The 15766-nt window shown below is 36.7% G+C and overlaps 1 protein-coding gene across 1 annotated transcript in view; it reads right to left on the reverse strand.

The window, feature by feature from the left end:
* Nucleotides 1-15766, reverse strand: part of CENPC (centromere protein C) — an 86882-nt gene that overhangs the window by 11182 nt on the left and 59934 nt on the right. Inside the window, 4 exon segments of the mRNA XM_078068736.1 lie at nucleotides 1446-1541; nucleotides 3193-3321; nucleotides 4082-4186; nucleotides 13231-13290. Coding sequence (XP_077924862.1) covers nucleotides 1446-1541; nucleotides 3193-3321; nucleotides 4082-4186; nucleotides 13231-13290 — 390 coding nt within the window.

Below are 15766 nucleotides of genomic sequence, written 5' to 3' on the forward strand. Positions count from 1 at the left end.
TAGTTCATCTATGCTAGAGTTGTGAATATCAAATGAATTAATGTGTATAAAATATTTAAAATACTGTCTGGCACAAAATAAGCATTAGGTAGGTCTTAGCTATTAATAGTAACAATGGCAGTATTATTATTTCTATTATAGCTCAGACAGAAAACAAAATTAGCTAAGAAACAGAATTCCACATCTTTAAAAAGTTTAACATAGCTCACAATTAAATATATCATCATAATAGATTTTGTGCTTGCTTGACTGATTATTAAATAGCAAGATTTTTATCAAGTAAAGCAAGAGTACTTACTGTTGCTCACAATCACTATCTCATTTCTGAATTTCCCTTTTACTTATAAACCTTTCCAAATATATAGTTAAAATATTCTTCTGCAATCAACTTCTGTTTCCTTGGATATTTGGGAATGTTAGTAATCTCACAGATTACAGGATATAGAAAATACATAGACTCAAGAAACAGACAAAAAGTTATGAACTCCTGACAACACTCACAACTTTTCCAACCTGATACAATATAGCATTGTTTTTAGTTAAGAAACTACACTAAACAAAATTTTCTGTACTTCTACCTCTGTTGCCAAATAATCTGATTATAAAAATAACTTTACTACTTAAGATGTCAAATGGAACCTATTTCACAGCCAAAATTTTAATTGGGAATACCACTACTGCCTCTCTGATTTGACCTATTTGTCCTCTGACTTAGGATAAATGGTCCTCAGTACTCACCAATATAGTTAAAACAGCTAAAACACTTAAATATTTCCTGTATATAAATATTACCTGTTGGTAAATAGCTAAGTGTCCCCTACTTGCCCTCATCACACTATAGCCCATCCTTTGGAACCAATCATGGTCTCAGAGACAATGTACTTTTAATGCCTATTAGATACAACAGTAGGCCTCTAGGACCCTCTGCTGGCCTTAAGGTTAAGCCTGGCATTTGTGTGGCATATCAATGTTCTTGCTAGTCATCACCCTAAAGGTCTGATTTCCTAGGTACTATTATTGGCATCCCATGGCCCAGAAGGCTGTCTAAATCCTGCCCACAATCCCTGTCTGGACTCACATTAAGGGTGTATTCTGGGATCTACCAGCTAAATTTTAACGGCTACCCATAAAAAAAAACCTGTTCCCATGTGTCATCTTGGTTAAAGAAGGCCTGGGCCCTACTGGGGGAGGCAACACTCCTGATGATAACACCTGTACCCTAGAGGATAAATACATTGTGCTATGTGTCCCCTAGACATTGTTTGCTATCAGAGCTCCCCCAGAGTAGTCCTCACATAGGCTGCTTACTGGAATTAGAGACTCTGCTGGACTTTGGCTCTAAAAGAGTTGGGAAGAAAAAGAGAAAGCAGATAGGCTAGTCATCAAGCCAGCAATCTGTCCTTACTAATTATTAAATTAAGCATTTTCATTATCCCTAATCTTACCCATGGGAATAATCTCTCTTGTTTCTGGGTCCTTTACCCTTGTTGGCTGCAATGGATCTCCCAGAGGTATATTCAGATTTACCATGAGTTTATTCTCTGCAAAAGAAATACCACTGTAATACAAACTACTTACTTAAAATTCTTCTCAATTAAAAGAAAGTCTAGTATGAAATACCGCTATGGACAAGTTGTAAGAAAAGAAAAAAAAAGACTACCACAGGCGTAACCATCTCTTCCTATTTTCCTATTTATAAATGACTACTCTGATAAACAAAAATCCAAAAACCACAATGATTTAATATAGAATCAAACATACTAAACTTATTTTCTGTAAACCTGTTATGATAACTCTTGATATTCTTGCATCATCAAAAATGTTTTGAATATTCTCTCAGAGAGCTAGAAGTATGTAATACACTAAAAATTCATTAAAATGTCTATTTTAATCATAATTTGAGCATGGGAAAAGTGAGCTTCAATGACAGGGTAATTTACTCATGGCGAAGTGTTTTATATTATGCTATTAATGATTTTTTTAAAAAGCAAAATATGTTTATTTTCAGAATTTGGAAAAAAGAGTGGACATTAAAAAGTGAATTCAAGGGGCGCCTGCCTTCAACTCAGGTCATGATCCCAGGGTCCTGGGATTGAGCCCCGCATCGGGCTCCCTGCTTGGCGGGAAGCCTGCTTCTCCTTCTCCCACTCCCCCTGCTTGTGTTCCCTCTCTCACTGTATCTCTCTCTGTCAAATAAATAAATAAAATCTTTAAAAAAAAAAAGTGAATTCAAAATAGAAAAAGAAAACACAATATTCCAAAACCTATAGGTTGCAGCAAAAGCAGACGTTAAGAGTGAAATTTATGCTATAAAATGTTTGTATTAAGACATAAAGTTCAAAGAAACAACTTAGCATTACACCACAAGAACTAGAAAAAGATTTAGCTGAAATTTAGTAGAGGAAGGAAATAACAAAGAAAAATCAGAAATAAATAAAATAGAGACCAGAATAAACAATAACGTAACACTGAAAGTAATGACCAATTTTGTCATTGATTTCTTATTTGGCCCAATGCTTGCTTGTGCAGTAGTGTAGTGTTTAATATTTACATACTAAATATTTAATAGTTTACATTGTAGATTTTCCAGCTTTGTTTTATTGTTGATCTTTAATTTTGTACCATTGTGGTTGGAAAATATACTTGGTATGATTTCAGTCTTCTTAAATTTGTAATATTTGTTATGTCTCTTTTTATGTGAGGATTCTTCTGTGTGTACTTGAAGAAAATGTGTATTCTTTTTTCCTTGGATGGAATGTTTTATATATATCTTTTAGAACCAAGTATTCTGAAGTATGTTTCAAGTTAAAAACGTTCTTGTTGAAAAAAAAAAGTAACTTTCACTGAGGGGACTCATTTAAAATAAAGCATGTAAGAAGGGAGGTGGGTGGGAGGATGGGTCAAGGAGGTAAAGGGGATTAAGAGTATACTTATGATGAGCACTGAGTAATGATGTTTAGAATTGTTGAATTACTATATTGCACACCTGAAACTAATATAACACTGTATGTAAACTATACTGGAATTAAAATAAAAAATTTAATAAAAAATAAAGAAAAAAAAGTGAATTCACCCTGAAGTATTATATCTAACGTTTTTACAAATAAATTCCAAAATTTGTAAAGAGCTACTTCTCAGAGCAATATTATTTAAAATAAAATCTAAAAGTTACTTTCAGGAATAAGTTCATACTTCTTTCCTCATTATCAAGACAGATCCTTTTCCTATTATCCATTTTGTTGACTTTTCCAATGTTTCCTTTTGACTTCCTTTTAGATGATACTGTGTCTGGGGACAGTATTCCACCAATCACAAATCCTCCTGAAAGTTAACAACAAAAAAGGTAAAGTACCATACCTGAGAGAGTAAAAATATTGAAACAAAATTTAAATTACTATAGCACATTTCCTTTTAGACTATCAGAGAATACAGTACTATTACTATAATCTAGAGCTAGTAACTCAAACAACACAAATACCAACCAATTCCACTTATGTTTCTACTACCCTAAATCTAGATGACTTATAAAACATGATAGAATGATCTCTGTTGCTTGAAATCAAAAGTGAGGTTGAATAACAAAGAACACAAAAGCCAGCAATGAAATATTTATAATAATTCATTCACAAGTGACCTTAGTTCTTTGACTTATCCATCACAGAAAGGAAATAACTTTCTTGCCCACTGTCTATATTTCTGTAGAGAAATATGATGAGCAAATGGGATAAGAATAGTAAAGGGGAATACTTACTAATCTTTGCCACTTTTATAATTTTCTCATGTTCTGATCTAATGACTTACTTTATGCAATTAAAAACCTTGTTCAATAGTATGGAATAATAACACTCACAAGCCACACACTCACCTCAAACTGCTACCAAAGAGAGAAAAAGATAAGCATTTCTATAGTAATCAGACAAATCTGTACTTGAATCTGTTCTGGCCTCATTTTTGGAAGATGATGATAAAATGAGGTAATTTATGTAAATATGTAAGACAGTGCTTTGCACATAATATACATAAACTGTTGCATTCTCATTATTATTTATTGTCAGATATTAAAGTGTAAATTGGAATTTACCTGATGGCCTTCCATGATAATCTATTCGCTCTCCCCGCCAATATTCCAAAGGTTTCAATCGTGTTCTCTTGGTCCTGCGAACATTTGGTGTGTTGGAAGGCAATACTGTAAAAAGATATTACACAAAAATGAACACATATAAATGTTTAATTGGATAGTTTGTAGTGGAACAACTGATATCACCCTCTAGAACACTAATGTTTCTAGACAAAACAGTAGAAAAACAAAAATTTTGTAATATATTTGTGCTAATAGTTAAAGAAATGCCAATGAAAAAATAAGCTGCTAGACTGGCAAAGATTAAAAAACTTGGTAACACCCAGGGTGAATGATGTTAAAGGTACACAGAAACTCAAATATATTTTAAGTAGAAATGTAAACTGATTGAAGGCAATTTAGCCATAACTTGATTCAGAATTTAATTTATAGAAAATGAGTCTGCAAAAATATTCACAAAAAGAGGCAAAGCTAGAGGCGGTCCAAGATGGTAGCATAGGGAAGACCCTGAACTCACAACCTCCATGGACACACTGAACCTGCACCTATATATAGACCAATTCCTTCTGAAGAACTGAGAGCTGACTGAACAACTTCTGCTCAACAAAGGACAGAAGGGCCACAGAGAGAAAGGTAGGAGAGACAAGACACAGTAGTATCTGAAACTTCACCTCGATCCGATGACCTGCAGAAGGGAGGGATGTCACTGAGAGGTGCACAGATTCACCTGCCCTGAAGCACAAAAAACCCAAAACAAACAAACAAAAAACCAGTGGTTTAAAGGGTAACTGACTATACCTGAAGAAAATCCATTTACTAACCCTAGAGCATCTGACAAAAAGTGGCACAGCTACTGGAACTCTCTCCAGGTCACAGGTGCTGGCAAGCACCATTGCTTATGTTCCTCCACTTTGATAATGCAGATGGGATCAGAATTCAGGTGCTCTAGTTGGGCTGCTAGGGCTACCATAGCCAGATCCAGGACCCAAGCTCCAGCCATCCCCATAGGGTAGAACCCCACCTGCCATGGCTTATCACGCCAGGGTGATCACAGCCCAAGCACACTCCAGGTCTAGCCGGCCACCCAAAACCGCCAAGCAGACAGAGTCTACATAGAGGATATTCCTACACAAGTCCACTTCTTCAAGACCAGGAGAGGTAACAAAATAAGGACACATGTTCATGCTCATGTTCCAAATGAAAGAGTAAGATAAAACTCAACAACAACAAAAAAAACCTAAATGAAATACAGATAAACAATCCACCTGAAAAAGAGTTCAAAGTAATGATCATAAAAACGCTCACCAAACTTGAGAGAAGAATGGATGAACTCACTGAGAACTTCAATAAAGAGACAGAAAGTATAAAAAAAAAAATCAGAGCTAAAGAATACAAAATTGAAAGGAAAAATAGACTAGAGGCATTAACAGCAAATTAGAGGATGCAGAAGAATGGATCAGTGAGATGGAAGACAGGGCAGTAAAAAAGCACCTAAGCTGAAAAGCAAAAAGAAAAAAAATATTTTTTAATGAGGATAGGTTAAAGGAACCCTGGGACAACATCAAGTGTAATAACAGCAGTACTATAGGGGGTGCAGAAGAAGAAGAGACGAGAGATAGAAGGGCAGAAAACTTAACTGAAGATATAACTGAAAACTTCCCTAATTTGGGAGAGGAAACAGACATCCAAGTTCAGGAAGAAGAGAGCACCAAATAATATGAACCCAAGGAGGTCCACACTAACACACAAAATAATTAAAACATCAAAAGTTAAGATAAAGTAGAAATCTTAAAAGCAGCAAGAGAAAAGCAGATAGTTATGTACAAGGGAAAACCCATAAGGATATCAACTGATTTTCCAGCAGAAACTTTGCATGTCAAAAGAGAGAGGCAGGATATATTCAAAGTCCTGAAAGGAGAAACAAAACAAAACAAAACAAACAAAAAAACTCAAAACAACAAAACCATGAATGCTCTTCCAGGGAAGGTAATCATTCACAACTGAAAGAGAAATGTGAATTTCCCAAACAAGTTAAAGAAGTTCATCCCTACTAAACCAGCCTTACAAGAAATATTAAAAGAATTTCTTTAAGCAGAAAAGAAAAGGCCATAACTAGAAGTAAGAAAATTAAGAAAGGAAAATTTTCACTGGTAAAAGCAAACATATGAAAAAGGTAGTACATCAAACATTTATAAAGCTAGTATGAAGGTTAAAAGACACAAGTAGTAAAATCAATTATATCTAGAAAAATTACTTATAGGATTCACAAATAAAGATGTAAAATTTTACATCATATATATAAAACATGGAGGGGGGAGCAAACATATAGTGCTTTTAAAATGTGCTGGAACTTAACCAACCATCAACTTAATATAGACTCCTATATACATAATGTTATATATGAACCTCATGTTAATACCATAAATAAAAAAACCTGTAATGGAAACACAAAACAAAAAAAGAGAGAAAAGAATACAAGCATAACACTAAAGAAAGTCATCAAATCGTGAGAGCAAAAAAAAAAGAAACAGAGAACACTACAAAAGCAACTAGAAAACAATGAAAAAAATCACAATTAGTACATACTTATCAATAATTGCTTTAAATGTAAATGGACTGAATGCTCCAATCAACAGACATAGGGTGAGTGAATGGATAAAAAACGAGACCCATCAACATGCTGTCTACAATAAACTAATTTCATGCCTAACAACACATACAAACTGAAGTTGGGACCAAAAAAGGGTCCATGCAAATGGAGGTGAAAAAAAAGCTAGGGTAGCAATAACTACATCAAACCAAAAAAAACCTTAAAATAAAGATTACAAGAGACAAAGAAGGGACTTACATAATTATACGGGATCAATCCAACAAGAGGATGTAACAGTTGTAAGTATATATGAACCCAACATAGGAACACTTAAATATATAAAGTAAATATTAACAGACACAAAGGGAGAAACTGACAGTAATACAACAGCAATAGACTTCAGGGGTGCCTGGGTGGCTCATTTGTTTAAGCATCTGCGTTTGGCTCAGGTCATGATCACAGAGTCCTGGGATCGAGCCCCATGTCAGGCTCCCTACTCTGTGGAATCTGCTTCTCTCTTTCCCTCTGCCCCTCTCCCTACCTGTACATGTACTCGCTCTCTCAAATAAATAAATCTTTAAAAAAAAAAAAAAAAGAATTGTCTTTGCAGATGACATGATACTCTATGTGGAAAATGCAAAAGAGTCCACCACAAAATTGCTAGAACTCATACAGGAATTCAGTAAAGTGGCAGGATATAAAATCAATGCACAGAAATCAGCTGCATTTCTATACACTAACAATGAGACAGAAGAAAGAGAAATTAAGGAGTTGATCCCATTTACAACTGCACCAAAAACCATAAGATACCTAGGAATAAACCTAACCAAAGAGGCAAAGGATCTGTACTCAGAAAACTATAGAACACTCATGAAAGAAACTGAGGAAAACACAAAGTAATGAAAAAACGTTCCATGCTCATGGATTGGAACAACAAATATTGTTAAAATGTTTATGCTACCTAGAGCAATCTGTACATTCAATGCAATCCCTATCAAAATACCATCAACTTTTATCACAGAACTGGAACAAATCATCCTAAAATTTGTATGGAACCAGAAAATACCCTGAATAGCCAAAGGAATGTTGAAAGAGAAAACCAAAGCTGGTGGCATCACAATTCCAGACTTCAAGCTCTATTACAAAGCTGTTATTGTCAAGACAGTACAGTACTAGCACAAAAACAGACACACAGATCAATAGAATAGAACAGAGAACCTGGAAATGGACCCTCAACTCAATGGTCAACTAATCTTTGACAAAGCAGGAAAGAATATCCAATGGAAAAAAGACAGTCTCTTCAACAAATGGTGTTGGGAAAATTGGAGAGCCACCACATGCAGAAGAATGAAACTGGACTATTCTCTTATACCATACACAAAAATAAACTTTAAATGGATGAAAGACCTACATGTAAAATAGGAATCCATCAAAATCCTAGAAGAGAACACAGGCAGCAACCTCTGTGACCTCGGCTGCATCAACTTCTTGTTAGACATGTCTCCAAAGGCAAGGGAAACAAAGGTAAAAATGAACTACTGGGACTTCATCAAGATAAAGAGCTTTTGCGCAGCAAAGGAAACAGTCGACAAAACCAAAAGACAACCAACAGAATGGGAGAAGATATTTGCAAATGACATATCAGATAAAGATCCAAGATCTATAAAGAACTTACCAAACTCAACACCCAAAGAACAAATAATCCAGTCAAGAAATGGGCGGGAGACATGAACAGACATTTCTCCAAAGAAGACATCCAAATGGCCAACAGACACATGAAAAAATGCTCAATATCACTTGGCATCAGGGAAATCCAAATCAAAACCTCAATGAGATACCACCTCACACCAGTCAGAATGGCTAAAATTAACAAGTCAGGAAATGACAGATGTTGGCGAGGATGCGCAGAAAGGGGAACCCTCTTACACTGTTGGTGGGAATGCAAGATGGTCAGCCACTCTGGAAAGCAGGATGGAGGTTCCTCAAAAAGTTAAAAATAAGAGCTACCATACGACCCAGCAATTATACTAGATATTTACCCAAAGGATACAAACGTAGTGATTCGAAGGGGCACCTGAACCCCAATGTTTATAGCAGCAATGTCCCTAACAGCCAAACTATAGAAAGAGCCCAGATGCCCATCGACAGAGGAATGGATAAAGAAAATAAACACATACATATATATACACACACAATGGAATATTACTCAGCCATCAAAAAAATGAAATCTTGCCATTTGCAACGATGTGGATTGACTAGAGGGTATTATGCTAAGTAAAATAAGTCAATCAGAGAAAGACAATTATATGATTTCACTCATATGTGGAATTTAAGAAACAAAACAGGATCATGGGGAAGGGAGGGAAAACTAACACAAGACAAAATCAGAGAGAGAGACAAACCATAAGAGACTCTTAATCATAGGAAACAAACTGAGGGTTGCTGGTGGGGAGGGGGGTGGGTGGATGGGGTAACTGGGTGATGGAATGAGCACTGGGTATAAGACTGATGAATCACTGACCTCTACCTCTGATACCAATAATACATTATATGTTAATTGAATTTAAATAAAAAATTTAAGAAAAGACTGATGAATCACCGAACTCTACCTCTGAAACTAATAAAACACTATACGTTAATTAATTCAATTTAAATAAAATAAAATTTAAAAAATAAAGAAAAACTTAAATAAATAAATATATTTTTAAAAAGCAGAGGCAGAAAAAAAAAAAAACAAACTGAAACTCTCATAATCATTACAACTTTGGTTGTAAAATACTTTGGTTATTACAATTTACCATAACCATCTAACTGATTTTCTGCTGGAAGTATTTCTCCTGAATTCTCAAGAGCTAGTTTTTGGAGTCAAACTTAACATACTAACTTAACCATGAACTAGTTGTGAAACATCACAGAAGCTAAAGCCACTCAACCTCTCTAATGTAAACTGTAGTTTTTTCCATCCGCCTACTAAAATAAATAACAGATAAATAACAGAACCCACCTCATAGAGTTTTGTGAGATGTAAATTAATATAATGTTGTAACATGCCTGACATATAGCAATTCATTAAACATTAGCTATTACTGTTTTTTTAACTTTATTTATTTACTTACTTACTTATTTATTTAAGTAATCTCTACACCCAACATGTGGCTCGAACTCAGGACCCCAAGATCAAGAGTCGCATGATCTTTTGATTGAGCCAGCCAGGTGCACCATTATTACTGTTTTTTAAAAAAATGGGTAAAGCTGTATTTACAAGAACGTTCATGGTAGTATTATTTATATTTAGAAACCAAAAACCAAATTGAACACCATCTAAATATTCCACAATAGGAAACATATAAATTGGGGTAGTTATGTGTGCATGTGTTTGTGTGTATACACATAAATCCACTCATTTTATCTAACAATGCAAAGTTCTATATAGTAAGCTGACTTTGTTGGCTATATAATCAAATTCCTATGCTTTTACCTACTTCCTGTTTGCTAGAAGTTTTCAATTCTGAAAGTAGCTTATTAAAATCTCCCAGTCTAACTATACTGTTTAAGTAAAAATCTTGTTGTTGTTGTTGTTTTAGTTTTTTCTTTATACATTTTATTTGTTAAGTTGTTTGGTGCATAAGTGTTTATGATTTTTCTATTTTCTTCATTAATTTTTTACCATTACATGTCCTTCTCTATTCTGTTCAGGACTTTCATTTTAACCTTAAATTCCACTTTGCCTAATACTAAAATTACACTATTTTCTTTTTATTTTCAGTAGTCTACCTATTTTTTTGACAATCTTTTATTTTTTAACCTGTTTTAAGTGTTTCTTATAAACACATAATTCAATATGTACTATTTAAGCAAATCTGAGAGTCCCTACCTTATTAGAGGAATTCAATCCATTATTTAGTGTAACAAGCAACATGTTTCCTTTTATTCATTCCATCTTACTTTATATTTAACTAGTTATTTTACATCAGTGCTGCTTCTTTCTCATTTTTATTGATTTGAGCAAATGACCTTATCTTTTTCCTCCCCTCCCTTGCTCATTTCAAAGTTTTGCTGTGCTTTTTCACCCCAAGGTCACCTTCCCATTCTTGACACTCAAAAATTAAACTCTCATTTCTCCATGATTATATTAAAAACTATATCCCTTACCAAGATATGCTATCCTCTCCTTTTCTCATTCAGTAAAATAAAACTTTTAGACTATTTTTACTACCGCTCTTCTGCCCCTACTCTCTTCCCTACCACATTAAGTTTTAATTAAAGATAGTATGGATTTCAAGGTAATACTACAAAAGTCATTATTTAGCACTTATAAAATCCCATTCACATTAGCATTAGGTAGTAGTCACACCCTAAGGTAATCAGCAATAATTCACATCCTTGTGTAATAATCCCCTCTCCTAAGATGTATGTGGGAACTGTGACTTGCTTCTCATCTGCAGAATATGGTAAGAGTGACGGAATTACTATGATTACATCATGATTATATATATGACAATATATGATATTATACATATAAGACACCATCTAGCAGACGCAGAGAGAAATTCTTCCTTGCTGACTCTGAAGAACCAAGGTGCCATACTATGAAGGGACGTACGGAAAGGGTAATGTGGCAAAGAACTGCAGGTAGCCTTTAGAAGCCGAAAGTAATGGCCCATGGCTCACAGCCAGCAAGAAAACAGGTACCTCAGTCCCACAGTTTCAAGGAACTGAATTCTAACAACCACAGGAGCTTGGAATAGGACCTCAAACCTCAGATGAGGCCACAACCCGGGCTGACACTTCTGATTGCAGCCTGTGACTCTTGCACAGAGGACCCAGCTAATCTGTGCCTGGGCTTCTGACCTGAAGAAAATATGGATAATAAATAAATGTGTGTTGTCTAAGCCACTGAATTGTGGTAATTTAGTACACAGCAACAGAAACCAAATACACGTTATTTAAATTTAACCACATATTATTACAAGAATTATTCCTCACCACTGTTTCCTCTCTTTGGAGTTAGTTTTGATGCATACACTTGGTTAGAATACCTTACGTGAGTATTTTACCGGGAGGATTTAGAGTCAACTCAATCTTTGCATTATCTGCAAAGTAAATTCACTTATCAGAAAGGAAAATACCTTGGCTAAGTATAAGATTACTGGATTGTAATACATTTCTTTTTTTTTTTTTTTTTTGTAATACATTTCTTAAAATAGGCTATAGATGTTATTTTATTCTTCCAATGTTACACAGATCAACAGTACTAGTCATTTTTTCTCCCTTATATATAAATGTTTCTGTCTAGAAGCTTCCCTATATTCTTGAAATTTAGGATTTTATTCACTGATGTCTAGAAGTGTATCTTTTTCAATAATTTTGACTAGCAGTTGGCAAACTCATTCAAATTGCAGATTTAAGCCATCTTTAATCCAGGGAAGTTTTCTTTAACATACTTCTTTTAACTCTTTTCCCTCCTCCACCTGTTTATCTTTTCTGGAAATCCTATTATTTGCAAGTTTTCTCAGCTGTCTCCATATTATTTCCACTGTATACCTTTTTTCCTCACGATTTCCATCTTTTCATATTTTGTCTCTCAGGAATGTCTTCCATGTCAACACACAGTTACTAATTCAGCTCTCAGTAACAGTGACCACCCTTTATTTTCACTTCATCTACTGACTTTTTAAATTTAAAAAATTGGATTTTTTCAGTCCCAGTAAGTTTTCTATGCTGTAACTGAATCTCTGAAAATGCTCATATTTCTTTTATTGTTAAAACTGTTATTAACCTACTACAAAAATTCTAGCTCACCAGCAGTTGCCTATTGTTCTTAGGCATGATGCTTGATTTTCCTCTCTCTAGTTGCTAAAGTCCCTGCTCAGAAACATTTTTATTTCTGTTTGCCTACTCCTGATTAGTTATCATTCCACTTCAAGAAAGCATTAAGACTAACAGTCTTTCTTCATATGGGCCCACAAAATATTGACAAAACATGAGTTTTTGGTTGAAGCAATTTGAGGAAACTTCACTTCTAGTGGTTCTCTTCAGGTACAAGTTCAGGAGCACTCACAACTTCAGGCATAGAGAGAAACATAAAAGGCCACTACAATCCCACAAAGGCAAAAGGTCCCATGAATCCTGACTGGCAAATATATCATGGGGAACCACAGGGTTTTAATCCTCCATGGCCTCTCCATGGGTTCCCCAGCTCCCATCTTTGCCTACTTATTCCAGCTACTGCTGGACTGGATAAAAATGGGAGTTGTCAGGGATGTCATCTACCTAGCAGTTATTACTTACAGAATTCTCCACCCTAACTGCTTAGCATAGGTGAAATCATGCTCCTTAATATGGGGCAAAGAGTGAGAGGGACACAGGATTTATAAATGAACAATAAAGATCATCATTTGGCCTTGATGACTTACTGTGAAATTCATAAAAACTAAACAAACAGTTTTAATTTATCTGCCAATTAATCCAAATATTTCCTCCCTGCATGAGAAAAATTAAGTCCTATTTAGTAACAGAGGTTTTATAATATGAAGATATTAAAAGAGAGAAATAATCTTACCTAACTTGTGATGTATTTTATTCTCTGGTATTACTGTAGATATTTTTACTCTTGAGTCACCTGCAAAATGCAAATGATAATACCGTGACCAAAGGCTGCTAATTCCATGTTGAATTAAACTGTTAGTTGGTCAATTTCTTTCTTTTTTTTTTTTTTTAAGATTTTATTTATTTATTTGACAGACAGAGAGTCAGCGAGAGAGGGAACACAAGCAGGGGGGAGTGGGAGAGGGAGAAGCAGGCTTCCCGCTGAGCAGGGAGCCCAATGCAGGGCTTGATCCCAGGACCCTGGGATCATGACCTGAGCTGAAGGCAGACGCTTAACCGACTGAGCCACCCAGGCACCCCAGTCAATTTCAATATTAAGTATTTTAATTAAATTTAACCTGACAATCATCTTATTACTTCTTTTACTTTTTACTGCTGAGGAATAAAGACTAATGAAAAACAGTATAACATTTTTCTTGATTTTGCTACAATGTGTATGTCTAAAGAGCCTAACGGTTAAAAATAACAAAAAATAAGCAAGTTTTCTGGACTTCAGGTGAAATAAGCCACTTGGTAGATTAAAATGTAGGGTGTAATAAAGAACAATCAATATGCTAATAATGTAATATATGATCTTTCAAGTTCTAAAACAGTATAAGTATACTAAATTTATCAGTGTGCCAATTAGGCCAGAGTTTTCAACTTAAGTATTGAAATAGCATCTAAACATAGCTGCCATTAATTCTTTCTCTTCCTATGCACAAATGTCATTCTTTATCAAGAAGCAGAGTCTAGGGCGCCTGGGTGGCTCAGTTGGTTAAGCGACTGCCTTCGGCTCAGGTCATGATCCTGGAGTCCCTGGATCGAGTCCCGCATCGGGCTCCCTGCTCGGCAGGGAGTCTGCTTCTCCCTCTGACCCTCCCCCCTCTCATGTGCTCTCTCTCATTCTCTCTCTCTCAAATAAATAAATAAAATCTTTGAAAAAAAAAAAAAGAAGCAGAGTCTAATTCCCTTTTCTCTGAATTCCCTAATTCCCTGAATCTCTGCTGATCTTAATGACTAGCTTGACTAACAGAACACAGCAGAAATGACATTCTGGGACTTCAAAGGCTAAGTCCTAAGAAGATATGCAGGTTCCACCTGGGTCTCTTACAACTTCACTCTGGAGAAAGAGACACCACATATGAAGTCCAACCACCCCAAGACTGCCATGCTGTGAGGAAACCCAAGCTAACCACATGCGGAGAAAAAAGATACACCTGGCCAGCCCCCAACTTGTTCCAGCCACCCTAGCTAAGTGCTAAATATAGAAGTGAAAAAGTCACCCTGGACTTCCAACCCAGTTGAGCTTTCAAATGACTCCAGCCCCAGCAGCTTGCATTTAAGTATGAATGCATGAGAGAGCCCAAATGAGACTTGCCCAACTAAGCCAAGTCAACCCACAGAACAATGAGACAGAAATCAATTGTTGTACTAAGCCACTAAGTTTTGGATGTTTGTTATGGAGCAACATGTAATTGGAACAATTAATGTCCATGAATGACCTAGAACTGAAAAGTCAGTCTACGCTTTCATTATATTCTCAAATGAGTCCATGAGAGCAAAAGACTGTTTAAAATTACTAAATTGGGGCGTCTGGGTGGCGGGCTCAGTCAGTTAAGCGTCCGACTCTTAATTTCAGCTCAGGTCATGATCTCTGGGTCATGAGATCGAGCCCCGAGTAGGGCACCATGCTGAGCATGGAGCCTGCTTTAGATTTTCTCTCTCCCTCTTTCTGTGCCCTTCCTTCACACATGCATGCACACACTCTCTTAAAAAGAAAAAAATAAAGGGGGCAGAGCAAGATGGCGGAGGAGTAGGAGACCTGGATTTCGTCTCCTCTCAGGAATTCAGCTGGATAGGGATCAAACCATTCTGAACACCTACAAACTCAACAGGAGATCGAAGAAAAGAATAGCAACAACTCTCTGAACAGAAAAGCGACCACTTTCTGGAAGGTAGGACGTGCGGAGAAGTGAATCCGAGGCGATATTCGGGAGGATAGACGGCGGGGGAGGGGCCTCCGTCGGCCGCTTCTGGCAAGTGATAGAGCAGCGGAGCACAAAATCGGAACTTTTAGAAGTCTGCTCCGCTGAGGGACGTCACTCTGGTGGCGAAGTGGGGGGTGGAACCCTCGCGGGACAGTGTGGTCTCAGGACCCTCGGGGTCACAGAAAGACCGGGGGTGCCTGAGTGCGGCAGAGCTCCCAGGTATCGGAGCAGGGAAGCCGGCTGCAGAGACGGAGCCCAGGCGCGGGCTCTCAGCTCGGGGTTGCTATAAACCGTGATCCGCGGCACAGTCGGGCCCCTGCTCCTCCAGCAGGGACCCAACAAGCGGCAGATCCGGGGAGACTCACCTTCTTCCCCCGGGGAGGAGAGGTGCGGGAGTGCACCGCGGGGATCTGCTGGGTTTGGAGACTCCACCCGGGGTCGGGTGCCAGATAGAAAGGCGCGGTCACAGGCCGGGTGAGCGCGGAGTGTGGCCGGAGACCGGGGAGACGGGAGTGACTG

This window comes from Halichoerus grypus, chromosome 3, assembly GCF_964656455.1.
Source record: "Halichoerus grypus chromosome 3, mHalGry1.hap1.1, whole genome shotgun sequence".
Taxonomy (NCBI): Eukaryota; Metazoa; Chordata; class Mammalia; order Carnivora; family Phocidae; genus Halichoerus; species Halichoerus grypus.